Here is a 15,730-nt window from a genome sequence, read left to right on the forward strand (position 1 = left end):
AGGTCAGAGGGACGTCAGGCCTTTCCGCAGTGGACACAGGGTGCTAAGCAGCAGGTACTCACAGAACGACCTCCACATGGTCCAAAGCCCACTGGTCATGACCTGTCCCGTTGTGACGCGGCTGCCACCAGCGCAGCAGCACCCCTTTCATCCGCGCCTCCCTGCGTCAGACAGAACGACAAAGCGGCTGAATGTTTAAGACCTTTTCTTCCGGTAGGTGAGCTGCAGACCGCAGACGATTTGGTGGGCTAATCATCTAAGTCAAGGCCGTGCTGTACACAGAATCCAGATTGGCTTAGTGCCTAGTACTCTTCTTAGCGGTGTGGAATTTTATTGGCAACTTAAGGCTAGTGGTCTCTTTCTCCCTCCTTCCCTTTGTCCTAACAGTATCTAGAAAAGCAACCTGTTTATTCACGAACACGAAATGCTCTCTGGGACAGGTTCTGTGCAAGCGGGTTGGTGACTAAGGCTAAGCGAAGGTGATGTGGTTGCACATTCCCCAGACTTCCAAAGGGTCACTCCAAATAGACACTCCAGGTTGCTGTTTTCCAAAGGACTAGAGAAATATGCGTGGTATGGGAGGGCCTTCTGTCTTTGTGTTGCTTTCATTGGTTAATAAAGAAACTGCTTTGGGGGCTGGAGAGATGGCTTAGCGGTTAAGAGCATTGCCTGCTCTTCCAAATGGTCCTGAGTTCAATTCCCAGGAACCACATGGTGGCTCACAACCATCTGTAATGAGGTCTGGTGCCCTCTTCTGGCTTACGGGCATACATGTAGACACAATGTTGTATGCATAATAAATAAAATATTTTTTTTAAAAAAGAAACTGCTTTGGGCCTGTTGTTAGAGCAGAACTCAGGTAGGCAGGGAAAACTAAATGGCATGCTGGGAGAAAGAAGGGCAGAGTCGGAGGGATGCCATGGATCCACCGGAGACAGATGCGGGGAATTTTACAGGGTAAGCCACTGCCACATGGTGATACACAGATGAATAGAAATGGGTTAAATTCAGATGTCTAAGAATTAGCCAGTAAGAAACTAGAACTAATGGGCCAAGCAGTGATTTAATTAATACAGTTTCTATGTGGTTATTTCAGGGCTAAGCTAGCAGGGCAGCCAGGACGAACCATGCTACATATGCTCAGTGTCTTTGAATTTAGCTATCTAACCATTCCCTCTTGTCTTTCTATTTTGATTGGCTATTTGCCTCTGGACCTCTGGAAAACAGCAACACAATGCTGGTGGTCTGGGCTCTCCTGGCTCTGCCACTGCCTAGGCTCATGGCATTAACTCAATAACTACCCAACTCCCATGTCAAACTCAAGGATTCCCAGCAATGGGCAGGAGATCACGCACTCCCCTTCGGGCCACTTACAGAGGGACGTTGTAAGACACCCGCTGAGCCTGCATGAAGTCCTTTGGCTGGTGCTGAGCGATGACATGCCATGTGATGCCATTGTTGACGCTGTACTGCAGCAGCACAGCCTTGTCCACCGCGTGGGGGCTGCTGAGGTCACTGTTGCAACTGTCCGTCTGGGACGTGCTCCCAATTTGTAAGACAAACATAATTTTGCTGAAGAAATAAAAATACAGGGGAATCAGCTTTGGATGAAAGTTGGAAACATTAAAGGAGGAAGAAGTTCTCAACCTTTGTTCTTCCTAAAGTTCGTAATTCCAGAGTTCATAACACAGTTGGGTTTTGTGGGCTCCATGTCTGGAGATTCAACCAGTAGCACACAGAAGATATTCAGGAAAAAAAAAAACCTGTCCTGAACGTGTACAGCCTTTACTTCCTTTATTATCCCTCAAGCAAGACAGTGTATCATCCATCTGTAAGGCTTATACATTGCATTTGTGTTTATACATTGCATTTATGTTTATACATTGTATTTATGTTTATACATTGAATTTGGACACGGTAAATCATGTAGAGATGGGAGTCACACGGGAGCTTTAGTGTGGACTAAGTGCAAGTACTACATCAAAGAGGGATTTGAGCATCCCTGGGTATTCTGGAATCAATCTGCCATGTTTACTAAGGGCTGACTGGATAATCAAAACAGATATGAATAAACAGTTCTGACTTTCAAAGATGTGTCCTTCTTTGCAGGATGCTGGAAACCCGTTTAGTATAACCCCAACCCTCTGTTCCCTAAACAGTAATATAAGCCAGCCAGGCAGCTGAGGACAGGGAACACAGCCCCAGTCTGTGTGCTGTTTGCTTTTTATGAATCGCTCCAATCTGGACAGCATCTGGACAAGGACAAGTGATCATGTCTATTATAGGAGCGATGTTCTGGATCAGAGGAGGTGAAGCTGAAGTAGATAGAGCCTACAGGCTCAGGCTCAGGCTCAGTTCTCTTCTCTGCTAGGTGTCTTTCCCCAGACAGCCTTCTCCTTAGAGGACAGTTTTCTGTGTGTTCATGTATGAACATGACTGTGTGGTGTGTGGGTTCATATGTATCTGTATGTGGTTGTGCATGTGCACGCATGTGTGTGGATTCCGGGGGTCAATGTCAGCTGTCTTCTAGAGTTTTGAGACAGGGTCTCTCTCTGAACCTGGGGCTTACTGATTCAGTTAGCCCGGCTATCTAGCAAGCACCAGGCATCCTTTCTCCATGTCTCCAGGGCTAGGATGATAGCTGCATGCCTACACTTGGCTTTGTGTCAGTCTGGGGAGGGGGGGAGTCTAAACTCAGGTTCTCATCTTTTTGCACGGCAGCCTCTTTACCCACCGAGCCAACTCCTCAGCCCTAAAGACATGGATTTTTAAACACAGAAGCAAATCCCCATGAGGTTCCCTGCGTGGCTCCTTGACACTTGCCACCGCTCAGCAGGAACTCCAGTCCAGTGTGTCGCCGCCCGTTAAAACTTCAGAATCTTTTTTTTTTTTTGTTTTGTTTTGTTTTTTCGAGACAGGGTTTCTCTGCAGCTTTGGAGCCTGGCCTGGAGCTAGCTCTTGTAGACCAGGCTGGTCTCGAACTCACAGAGATCCGCCTGCCTCTGCCTCCCGAGTGCTGGGATTAAAGGCGTGCGCCACCACCGCCCGGCTAAAACTTCAGACTCTTTACCCATACCTCAGGGTCTCCCTACCTCACTTCTGTGACACACTCGTGCAGTTTCTGCTCACTCTGCTCTGAATTATGAAAAGCCAGCTCCCATACATGTGAATCATTAAAGAGCTCACCATCCTTTATTTCTATTTACTGAACTTACAGACGCTAAACACAGGTATACATTTGCATATATATACATTGTCATATTTATAAACTTGGATATGACTAACATTAACTTATCTATGTAGATTCTCATTGCCCATTCTTTCCGTTATGTTTAGCTATTTCTACTATAGTATCACCTCTTGACTCGTCTGTGTGGGAAGAAATAACAAGACTTCCTATGATAAATTTACACAGCCATCATTCTGAGCTGTCTGCACACACAATGGTCCTTTGATATTAAGGCTCCCTGGCTTGGTGGACATTGTTGCATGAGATTCAGGATCAGGCCCGGCTTGTGATCACTTCTGTGTCTTGAATACGGCACAAGGGTTTGCTCACCTTGCTCGAGTGAGATCCAGTGGCTTGGTAGCAGCTTGTCTTATCTGACAGCCATTGAAGTAGAGTGAGTCTCCGTGGGCATAGGGTGCCAGCTGTCCACAGCCACTTCCGATGGCGCCGCCCTGGATTGTTTCCCAGTTGGCTTCAGTGACTCTTGCCGATTCAAAATTATCTTTAATGTAACTTGGAAGCTCGTGACTGAAGACGGAGCAATCATCCCCTGGGGGAAAAGGATCGCAGGGATTGGCACCAGCTGGAATAAACATCGTCCTCCAAGAGCGCAACAATATTCAATTTCAGATTTAGCTTCACATACTGCAAGAACAGTAAAGCACCTGGCTGCCTCAGACTCCCAGGAACAACCATTCTCATGCATTTAGGCGACTGTTGACTTATGCTTTAAAAAGTCCCAGTAGTTTTGAGTCAGCGCTCATTAAAACGTGCACGTGAATGCACTTAATCTACCCTGCACATGCTACAGCGTCTGGTCAGGCCTGTGTGTTTACCAGTGCTGGGCCTCAGCAGGGAGCTTACACCCTGGCCTAAAAGGCTTACCTAACTTCTTTTTTTTTTTTTTTTTTTTTTTTTTCCCAGCACGATTTTGTAGAAACTAGATACACTGTGTTCTGGTTCTCATCCCACTTTCTTCTCGATGGATCCTCAGAGCAGAGTCTACGTCTTAGTTCCTTACTGGACTCTACCACCTAGCACAGCTTCAGCAATGAAGTTGAGATAAACAAATGGACACTAAGCAAACTGGAAACGTCCCTCAGAAGCCACGAGGGTGAGACACTGGTGTATGGGACATTAAATGAGGGACTGTGTGCATGCTTATATGTCTCCTTGATTTCATCTGTACACGTGTGTTCTAAACGCCCGCAGTAGTTCAAAATCAAAAGGCTCTACTTCTGTTGGATCAGGGAAGCGCGAAAATTCCAGACAGCTGGGCCTTCTCATGAGATGTGAGATTCATTAATTTGCCCAAAGTTAAAATTCTTCTGCTAATACCCAGACAGACTCAGCTGGTCTCAGCAGCAGGGATAACCGGGGAGGAGGGAGGAGGTGGGGGAAGTAATTTTCAACACGAGAGCTGTGCCGGCGCCTACATTAATCACATCCATTTCATCTGGAGGCGAAGGAACAGCATCAACCAAGAAATTTAAATGGATGCCACTGTGGAATTCAAATATATATCTCCTAACATCATATTCTTGGGGAAGTTATATAATCTGGTCTTCTTTAGATAAATCAGCTGTGAGCACTGGGTGACTGGGCAGAAAGATGCAGGATCTGCTTGTCTTTACTGGTCCTGTGACTTCTGACACATCCCTTAGCCTCTAGAGTCTTAGTTTCCTTATTTATTGAGCAGTAACGGTCATCTTGAGCACAGGGAACTTGCAGGGCTCCCAAATTCTAAGTGGCTCCCAAGAGTGGCAACTGTCTGTGCAAACAGCAACACCAAGACAGTGCAAAGTTCAAAGAGTTCTCAGCTCTGCTAAACGGCAACTGTTAAGCTACGAAGACACAGTAAGGATTCAATGAGATAGGCTGGAACTTGGAAAGTTTACATGAAGGTAAAGCAGGACCGGCAGGCATTTTCCTACCACGTGAGAAGCTGAGACACGCTAACTCAAATACACTCAAGCTTCTAGAAGGCCAAGCAGTAGAAATCACTCTGGTTGTTTGATGAAGTTTTCCCCCTCTAGGTGGCGCCGTGACCCGAGAAGCAGAGAACTCAGGTCACCAGCTACAACCGTGGGAGGATGGAAGAGGGATCCCGGGAGGTGGAGTCTAACAGACACTGAGGAAGTATTTAAAGAGATATCAGGACGAGGCTGGGAGCTGAGTGTTGGGGTACAGCTGGGACAGGAAACTAATGTGAGGGACGGGGACGTTTTGAGTGGACTCATCCTGACTCATTCATTGACTTACAAACATAATGTACAGAATTTATCAAGTTGATTTCGGTCTTTTATTGAATGCATGTATGTGAGGCATCTTTTGGTATATTTGTATATGCAGGTGCAAGCGTGTGCATGCATGTGTATGCATTTATGCAGTGGCCAGGAGACAACCTTAGATGTGATCATCAGGAATGTCATCCACCTCCTTTGAGTGGGGCTCATCAATTAGTCTAGACTAGCAGCCAACTCAGCCCCAAGGAACCTTCTGTCTCTGTCCCCAGAGCTTACAATACAAGTGTGTAACGCCATGGCTGGTCTCTGTCCCCAGAGCTTACAATACAAGTGTGTAACGCCATGGCTGGTCTCTGTCCCCAGAGCTTACAATACAAGTGTGTAACACCATGGCTGCCATTTTTATATGAGTTCTGGGGATTGAACTCAGGTCCTTGAGCTTGCAAACCGAGCGTTTTTCTGCCTGAGCTCTCCTCCCAACTCTTCAGTCTACTTTTCAAACTGGGTTTCAGGAAGCAGAAGGGGAACTATTTGGGGGAAGAGGACCATATGTGTACATATTGTAACGAGAGCCAGTGTTTTGTAGACCAGCTAAGAAGAATTTCAAAAATGCTTACAGGAGCAGATCTCAAGTCTGTATGAGAATTCATTCTAAAGATGGTAACTCAGTGGTCAAAGGTTGCCAACCTCACACCGCTAAGCCTGATTTTTCCAACCAGTTCCTAGTGTACCTCCTGTGTATGTGAGACAGGGAGCCCAGCACCCAGCATCAGGAGCAGCCAGGGCTGTGTACTTCCTGTGTATGTGAGACAGGAAGCCCAGCACCTGGTATCAGGAGCAGCCAGGGCTGTGTACTCCCTGTGTATATGAGACAGGGAGCCCAGCGCACAGCTTCAGGGGCAGCGCAGGGTGCAGACCTTGGAAGCTCTCGTCGCAGATGCAGACGGCACCGGTGGTGCAGTAGCCATGCCCGCTGCACAGCTTGGGACAGGCTTCTCCAATGTACACGTGGTCGATGGCCCAGCTTTGCTTCTCAGTTTCTTCCCCTTTCTGGATCCAGCGGAACTGTGTGGCACTGAGAGACCCAAGGAGAACAAAGGGAGTCAGCAGCCATTCCTCTGCCTGTCTCGTCCAGCCTCTGCCCATGGGAATGGCCATCTGAGGAAAGAGCTCAAATTTCTACCCAAAGCACCCCAAAAGCAACGAGGTGACTCATCCTCCAGATGGGGTATGTGTCCTCATGTGATTTTCTGAAAGCTGTACCTTCACTAAGGTTTTCTCTCCTTTTGCCTATGTGCATGCCTAAGTAGGTACAAATGCATGCGGTGCTTATATGAATGTATATTTGCACGCAATGGAAGTCAGCGGTCAGTCTCAAGGTTGTTCCTTCTATTGAATTTATATGAGAATTTACACACACACACACACACACACACACAACGTATCATTTTCCAAATCTTACAGTGAGATAAATGCTTCTGGCAATATCACATGTTGTCCTTGTTATCTTCAGCTTTCTGTAACCTGGCAACCAGGAGGCATGCATGTTTGATGATGCACGATCATCAAACACAGCCTTTAGCGGACCAGAACGCTCCAGCAGAACTGGCCCCAACTCTAGCATCTGTGTAGGAGCTACCATTCAGGATGTGTGAACAACTATTGCATATGTATGATATGTGGTTAAAAGGAAATCCGTGCTCTGTGAATAATTTCCAAATATATTCATTTTTTTTTTCCCTCTTGGAACACAGAATGGCAAGAAGATGAAAGCTAAAATTCTGTCCCATCTTTCTGCATGACTGTTGAGCAGTGGTTCCCAACCTTTGGGTCACGACCCCTTCGGAGGTTCCTATGACTATGGGAAAATGTAGATATTTACATTGCAGTTCATAACAGTAGCAATTTACAGTTATGAAGTAGCAACAGAAGTAATTTTATGGTTGGGGTCCCCACAACAAGAGGAACTGATTTAAAGGGCTGCAGTATCGGGGAGGCTGAAAACACCGCTGTAGAGGCCGCTGGGAGTCCCACTAGGCTGAGCCTGGCAGACAACCCACCTCGAGGAGACATGATCCGGAAGCTGGATGGTGATCCTTTTCCAACTTGAGCTGTTGACAGCATTGTAAATGGTGGCTTCGTGGAACTGGAACGGAGAGCAGCCGATGCTGTTGGAGGAGGAGGGCAGGCACTGGGTCTGCACGAGCTGCCAGGAGTCAGAGCTGTAGCAATCAAATTCAGAAACACGCGTGATCAACACGCCAGGTAATGTCAGGCTGGGATTAAAACACATGTGATCAACACACCAGGCAATGCCAGGCTAGGAATAAAACACATGTGATCAACACGCCAGGCAATCAAAAGTCAGAAACACATGTGAATAACACGCCAGGCAATTCCAGGCTGGGATTAATATGCCAGGCAATCAAAAGTCAGAAACACATGTGATCAATATGCCAGGCAATGTCAGGCTGGGATTAAATACTCTTTATGTGAATTTCTTTGTTTTAAAAAGATTTCTTTCTGTTTTATGTGTATGAATGTTTGCCTGCATGAATGCATGTGCACTACAGGTTTGCAGTTCCTGCAGAGGCTGGAAGAGGCTGTCAGAGCCCCTGGGACTGAAATTACAGACAGTTGTGAGCCTCTGACATCTGGGAATTGAACCTGGGTCCTTGGGAAGAACACTCAGTTGGGAGGACAAGAGTGGGTAGATATGATAAAAATACCATATATATATATATATATATATATATATATGTACGTATGTATGAAATTCTCATAGCATAAATAAAACAAAAATAATGAAATACCTTCTCAGATGTGTGTTACTCTTTAAAACTACATTAGTGTATTCACAGACAACAATAAAATGATAACATGTACAGGAATGAATTCTTATACACTAGAAATATATTTAGAACCAACTGACAACATAATATAATTAAGTTTTCAAAATCCCATGTCAGGCTCCATACACCACTGCAGGTGTGTCAGGAGTCAGGCTCCATGCACCATGCAGGTGTGTCAGGAGTCAGGCTCCATGCACCATGCAGGTGTGTTAGGAGTCAGGCTCCATGCACCACTGCGGGTGTCAGGAGTCAGGCTTCATGCACCAGGTGTCGGGAGTCAGGCTCCATGCACCATGCACCATGCAGGTGTTGCAGGAGTCAAGACTTCAGGAGCAGCTCATGAAGATCATCAACTTATGAAAAGTTTTCTGAAGGTGGTGTGGAAATGAGCTACACGGCCAGCATAGTTCTACCAGAACAAACTTAATGTCTTACTTATTTTTAAATATGTTTCTTAGCAGCTGCCCTGTGTGAAAACTGATTTTTTCTTTAGTTTGAAAGAAAATTGAAGACATATAGGTAAATTTTGTGCTAGTGAAATTTATATGAACATACACAGGAGCTGTCAGGGCCTCCCTAGGTTGCCGAGATGCCTCAGTTTACCTAGTCCTGGGATTACAGGAACCCTAACCCCCTGAAGGCTTTCAATACTTAAAACTGCTTTCAATCCACTTTCAATACGCAAATCGCTTCTTTGCAAGTCGCTACCTTAACATTAGACATGTGTTTAAATTATGTTTTCAAGTCTGGAAGAAAGGTAAAATAATTTCACGGACCTTGCATCCTTAGTGTATTCCAGCATTACAGAATGAAGGTCACCACACGAAGAGGCTTCACAACCCACCACAATCTGAAACAAACAGAAGCAATCAATATACAAGCTTGGCTAAACGATATCCAATGCGACTAATCAGAAATCCTATTTCTCAACCTCAGGACTCTAATGGGCAATCAAATATTCAGAGAAGGTTTCACAAGCAGCCTGACGGTGCATGAAGAATTCACTCTTAGAGCTGATAAGACATGCAGCTTTCAAAGAAGCCGAGAATTAAGGATTTTAAGGTATTAGCTCTACTAATTTAACTAATATATCATATTACATAAATTTAGATAAGCTAAATTGTCTAAAAGTATTATGAGGAGAATTTATGGAAAGAAATAGAAAGAGTCTAATGCAAAACATGCCCACTGACATCTTAAGTTCTTAGATGCTACTGTTAAGTTTTCATTTGGAACTGAAAAATAACAAATTTAATTACTTTAATATCCATTCTTATTGCTGCTTCTCCTTTTCAGTATTACCAGCAATTAAATGGAGTCATTAATAATGCATGAACGCTAGAAAATTTGGTGACTCAATTATAAGTTCTAATAGGTGACTTAATCGACAAGTCCCTTTTTTTAACTACTGGTATTAGGGAAGTTAGTGCTAACATTACAGGCATAATACTGATAAATCAGACAATTACAATTCAAGGTTAGAATAAGACGCGTCGTCCAGTAATAGTAGCGGGAATGGAAAAGACACACACACACACATAAAACACAGTCGATTGGATGGATTGGAAAATAATCTACCCATTAGGTGCCTGTGAGCTGACCCTGAAGGATGGAGTGCATCTGAGGGTAGAGGTGGCAGAAAGCTGCAGAGTTGGAATCCAGAGCTCTGTGAACAAGACTGGATGCAAGTATAAAAGGGATGGAATCCTGGGGACAGTGCGTGAGTGCCGACCCGAGATCTGCTCAGATAAACAAGTGTTTGGTCCTAGCTTTCTAAGAACAGGGAGTCACTGAAGCCTTGAGGAGCGGAATGATGGACCAAGAGCTATGCTACACAAAGCCAATCTGGTTCCAACAGAGAGAGACTGGGGGTCAGATGGGAACTTGGCGGATATGAATGGACACAATAGCGCAGAGAAAATCCGTTGGGGTTGGGGAAGAACTCAGGGATTAGACGGCACAGGAAGTGATGGGCGCTACGTGCAAAGTGAAAATTAAGACAATTTAAGACATTGAATTATTTAGCGGCGCAAGGTGGTGTCGTCAACAGAGAAGGGGAAATCGGAAAGAGGGGGCGGTGTCAGAGTAGAGATGGTGACTTCGCCATAACACATGCTAAATTGAAGGGCCCATGTGCGAGTCGGAAATGTGTAGAGACCACCGGTGATAAAGCTCAGGAGATAAAGGGATCTGGAGCTAAGCCTAGTGACCCAAGTTTGACCCCTGGGGTCCACATGGTGGGGGAGAGAACTGATTCTTTCGCGTTGTCTTTTGGCCTCCACATGGGCACCATGGCACACACGTGCCATACACAGAAACAGACACAGTAGATAGTAGATAAGTAGATGAATAACATCATTTAAAATGCCAATATAAAACCGAGTTGTTAGTGAGCCAGTCAAGGTTAGAGATCCAGATTTGAGACTTGTGTTTCCAGATAGGTTCCAAGCCAGAAGGTTGCGTGAAATTCTTAGTGATCAAAGGCAGGGGAGAGCAGGACTCTGAGATGCACTGGGAAATGCTGATCTTGGAGGCGGAGGGAAGTAGATACCAAGGAGATAAAAGAACAGAACAAGGAGAGAACTTCTCCCCAGCTGCAGAGGGTGAGGACAGTCTTGGAGAGTGGCGGTGGTGGCAGACTCGGGTAGGCAGAGTCTATGGTAACGCAAATTTCAGGGGACAGATTCACTTTCATTAAAAAATTATTTTGTTTGTATGTGTATGTATGGGATGGGGCGGGGAGCCTATGCACGTGATTGCAGGTGCCTGTGGAAGTCAGAGATCCGAGCTCCTGGAGCTGGAGTTGCAGGGGATGTGAGCTGCCTGACGTGGGTGTTGGGAACGACATTTAGGTCTTCGAGAAGAGCAGCAAGCATTCCTAACTGCTGAGCCACCTGTCCATTCCCCTTTTAATGTAAATAAATCGATTTGTTTGAAGAAAGAAAATTACAGTGCCCTTCATCTCTGAGTTCCCAGAACCATCCAAGGAGGACACAGTGTTGACCACAGAGGGACCAGGAGAGGAGAACTCTGGCTCTCAAAGGGCATGGCTTGGAAGCTGGTGGGGAATGACACCAGAGATGACCTTGAGATATGACCCTTCATGTCACAGAGCATTTTCTTAGGGCGTGGTAGCATTGGGAGAGCTGCTTCATCTCTAAAGGGAGTCTAACACAGAGCCAAAAGCAAGTCCATCATCTAAACAAGGTCATTTAGAATAACTGATGTTTGTAAAATAATATAATAACTAAATGCATTTCTGTAATAACTTTTAAAAAAAGTGTGTTTGATATCAGAGAGGGATCGAGAGAGAGAGAGAAAGAGAGAGAGAGCGAGAGAGAGAGAGAGAGAGAGCAATGCCAATTGCCCTGGCTTTAACCATCCTCATGTTTACTAATTGCTCTCCAATGTCTTCCTTTCTAACCTATGTAGTATAAAATACTAAAAAATCCTCTAGTTCTTTGAGGCTTTGGGAACAGCAACTGGGCTAATGTAGGGGTTTGTGAAATTGGAGACGAAGAAATATCGACAATAAACTGAAAAAGAATACCTGGAGACGCAAATGGTTTAACAAGGTAGCAGGGGAGAGGAGCAGGGGTGACGGGAGAGACACAGAGGGCTCCAGGCGTCTATTTAAGCTTTTCACTTTGGCAGATGAATGAGCTACAACACAGCTGTATTTCTTGCTATATCTTAACACCACAGATTTTTATCTACGCTCAAATAACCATACATGAAGAAAGGCCTTTGTCAAACGTTACCGCAGTTACAGTATCTTTTAATGGCTGGAATCAATCATCTGCGGTTGTCAGGACAAATCCCTTCTCCCACAGCCCACACAGGAGCTGCTGCTTTCTGTATCGTTTTCCCTTACTTTAAATTGCATCATGTATCCCGGCTGTATGATGAGCTCGCGGGAGGAGAGAGCATTGTGGGTCTTGTCCTTCTTTTTGTTCGGCCAGTAGAGGTGGAAGGACGGGTTGCCACAGAATCCTGCTGTCCTTACTGCGTTAGGGTAAAAACTCCAGTTTTCTTCATGGGAAGATCCTTCTGTTAAATGAGTGGGAAACAATGCTGTATGTTATTTTTCTCCAGCTAAGATGCTTAATGTTAAATTACTTTTGCGTTTAATGCTGAGGGTGATTATTTATTTTATCTAACTGCCTTAATATTTAAATTCTAGGTGAGAGTCAAGGTCAGAGCAAAACTACTGAAGGCTGCTAGCATGGCCCCTTTGCTATAAAATGGTAATTGTGTTTCTGGGTAGACTTTCTATTTCCTCCTGGGCATCTGCTGTTAAAATTTTTTTACAAAGCAATGTGAGAGAGAAAGACATCACGCAACAGAGTTCCACGGAGGACTTTTTATTATGGGAAAGGGAACATAAAAGAGGGAAGGGGAGAGGGGAGACCAGCCTCTGGAAATAGGAGCAGCAGAGGAGAAGAGGAGAGGAGAGGAGAGGAGGGGAGGGGAGAGGAGGGGAGGAGAAGGGAAGGGAGGGGAGGGGAGGAGACAGGAAGAGAGGTAAAAGAGACAGAAGCAGAGAGAGAGAGAGAGAGAGAGAGAGAGAGAGAGAGAGAGAGAGAGAGAGAGAGAGAGAGAGAGAGAGAGAGAGGATAGACAGGCACAGAAGCAGAGAGAGACAGAGAGGATAGAGACAGGCAGAGAAGCAGAGAGACAGAGACAGAGAGAAAGAGAGAAAGAGAGAGGATAGAGACAAGCAGACAGAGAGAAAGGAAGACAGACAGACAGAGATGGACAGAGAAAGACAGAAAAAAAGAGAGGTGGGCAGGGCCCTTTTAAAAGGGAACGTAGTGAACGTGCACAGGAGGTGCCCTTAGTAGCTGCAGCTGAGGACATAACCTGTCAGGACCCCAAGGGTGGGCCAGCACAGATGCCTGAAAACTAACGTCTGCAGTATGTGTTCTATGGTATAGAAATTACTAAAAGAGCAAAAATATTCAGGGTATTGCAATTCCAAACTATATAAAAACATTTTGTATTTAGCAATATTCATTAAATTCTGAACTGACAGTTCAGCACGTGACCGATGTTTTATAAACTGCAGGGCCTGACAAGAGCAAACGCAGGTCGAGCGGCAGGTACCAGACCCTGCCTATGCTCCTGTGCTCACTCTGGACCCATCCGACATCTGCACAGACAGCTGATGCAGAGGATGCTGTGCGGAGCGTTCTTCTTACCATCATCGAAGGTGTCCACCAGTTGACTTGGATTGATCTCGGCTCCACCGATCAGAATGTTGTCCAGCGCCCACTGCGCGCGCTCCACCCCGGAAACCACAATCCCGTTGCTGATCACAAAAGGCTGCCACCAGCGAAGCCGAGTTGTGTTGGTGAGGGCGTCCTCGGGGAGGAGGATGTAGTCGTGCCTCACAGAAATGTATTTCTGGAAATCCATCTCATGAAGCAAAGTCCAAGTAATTCCTATAAAGACAAAAAGTGTCAGTTCAGTCAAGTCTGGAAACAACCCACAAACCAGCGTCATATCGCAAGTTCTGCAAGTTTCCCACAGAATTCTTTATCCAGGCAGAGAAAACTGAACCTGGTGACAGCTTCAATACAAACTAATCATAATGGGAGGGTGTTTAGACATACTTGGTCAAAGTAAACATATTGAAGTAAAATGAGGTCATCTATTTTTAAAATTCAGCTCTAGATTCTTAAGAGGTGTTATTTGAAAGGATATACTCATGTTTCTAGATAGCAACTTCTAGTTTTAAAAATACAGCCATTAAAATTCTATATAATTTGCAATTATTTGGGCCGAGGAGAAGTTGGCCTTCTTGGTAGAACGGTGGGAAGAATGTTTAAAAAGGCGATGGGGCTGAGACAGCTGATATCCGGCTTGCTGAAACATGTTTTCTTCTGAAAAAGACGATTTTAAACTGCTTTCAGTTGGCATTGTTTGTATATCAATAATCTTGTCAAGTTGCTTTACTTTTAAAGACTTGTTTATTTTGATCTTGTGTGTGTGAATGTTTTGCTTGAAGCCAGAAGAGACTGTTGGATCCCCTGAAACTGGGGCTGCAGATGATTGCGGGCCACCATGTGGGCACCGGGAATCAAACCTTGGCCCTCACAAAGCACCAAGTCCATCTTTCCAGCACTCAAAGCAACTGTTTCCTACTATTCAATAGTATCGGTGGCCTGATAGTTCCTTCAGAATAATAAGATAGAATTTTACTAACAAGGTTTTGTCAATTCAGGATCTTTTCTTTGGGGACAGTTTTTTTTTTTAAATCCCTATGGTATTTATGTTATCATCGACACAAAAGGGTTTTAGAACTTTGTTTCTGAGACAGGGTCTGACTATGTAATGCTGGCTGTCCTATAAGACCAGGCTGGCCTCGAACTCACAGAGATCTGTCTGCCTCTGCCTCCCGAGCGCTGGGATTAAAGGCATATACCACTTTGCTGGGCCTAGGATTCCTTTGAAATCCTATTTCACTTAGACCATCATTCAAAATTTGTTTTTTTTTAATTTTCTTACAAAACATTCTGTTTTAAAAGAGGACATGGGATTACCTGGAAGATATATGTTAAGAGTACCTGGGCGGGGTGGGAGAGGGGTGGGGGGGAGCTGAAGGGGGAGAGGTGGGTTGTGGATATGGTAAAGATACACCATATACAAGTATTGCCAAGAATAAATGAAAACAAATTCTATTAAAAACCCTTTTATTTTTTAATGGGCGCTCTCTCTCAACCCCTTGTGGAAGGGCAGCTTTTGCCTAATAGGACACGCAACACGAGCAGGACATGCTGCTTTGCCTTTGAGGTCTTCATGACTATGACCGCCAGCAAAGCTCGGCAGAGACGTTTCTGAGGGGCGCGGGGTGGAGTGTGGGCATGCGCTCTGAAACAGACCTCCATCCTTGGAGTAATCCAGCAGTACTCCTTCCTTCCGGCAGACGGGCCGATGGCAAGAGGTCATGTTGTTCTCGCTGCCGATGCGCCCCCAGTACTGTAGGAACCTAAGCAAAAGCGCACACTCTCTGTCAGAACGATGGACCAGAGCGCAGAGGCCGCTCACGGACTGAGTAATCACATCCACACGTGTTCAGCACTCTGTGTGGTGTGAGTTTGCAAAGCGGGGATAGAAGCCTGAGAGTGTGACTTACTTTGCACCTCTGAGATCCAAGTCCTGAGTGATAGCCTGTCTCACGGTGGAGCCCCCAAAATAGAGCGCGGTGTTCTCGGCGAGAATCCCACACTCCGTGCAGGTGCTTCCGCCTTCTAAGGACATCCAGAGGTCAGGCTTGATTTCCTCACTGTCAAAGCGCTCCTTCAGGAAAGTCTGCGGAGTTCCATAGAGCATGGTTAGAACAATTTCAGAAACGATGGGGCTTTATCTAATCCGCTTGCTTGGACTTAGAATAATAGAAC

At 45.3% G+C, this 15,730-nt stretch overlaps 1 protein-coding gene across 1 annotated transcript in view; it reads right to left on the reverse strand.

Moving 5' to 3' along the window:
* The window catches only part of Reln (reelin), a 429,856-nt gene that overhangs the window by 9,724 nt on the left and 404,402 nt on the right, over nt 1-15,730 (reverse strand). Inside the window, exons 54-63 of the mRNA XM_038315201.1 lie at nt 15,466-15,641; nt 15,212-15,318; nt 13,529-13,771; nt 12,202-12,377; nt 9,104-9,177; nt 7,536-7,697; nt 6,393-6,550; nt 3,560-3,779; nt 1,375-1,572; nt 63-161 (exon numbers count right to left, since the gene is read on the reverse strand). Coding sequence (XP_038171129.1) covers nt 63-161; nt 1,375-1,572; nt 3,560-3,779; nt 6,393-6,550; nt 7,536-7,697; nt 9,104-9,177; nt 12,202-12,377; nt 13,529-13,771; nt 15,212-15,318; nt 15,466-15,641 — 1,613 coding nt within the window. The remainder of the gene's footprint in view (nt 1-62; nt 162-1,374; nt 1,573-3,559; nt 3,780-6,392; nt 6,551-7,535; nt 7,698-9,103; nt 9,178-12,201; nt 12,378-13,528; nt 13,772-15,211; nt 15,319-15,465; nt 15,642-15,730) is intronic.

Source organism: Arvicola amphibius, chromosome 18, assembly GCF_903992535.2.
Source record: "Arvicola amphibius chromosome 18, mArvAmp1.2, whole genome shotgun sequence".
In the NCBI taxonomy this organism is placed as follows: domain Eukaryota; kingdom Metazoa; phylum Chordata; class Mammalia; order Rodentia; family Cricetidae; genus Arvicola; species Arvicola amphibius.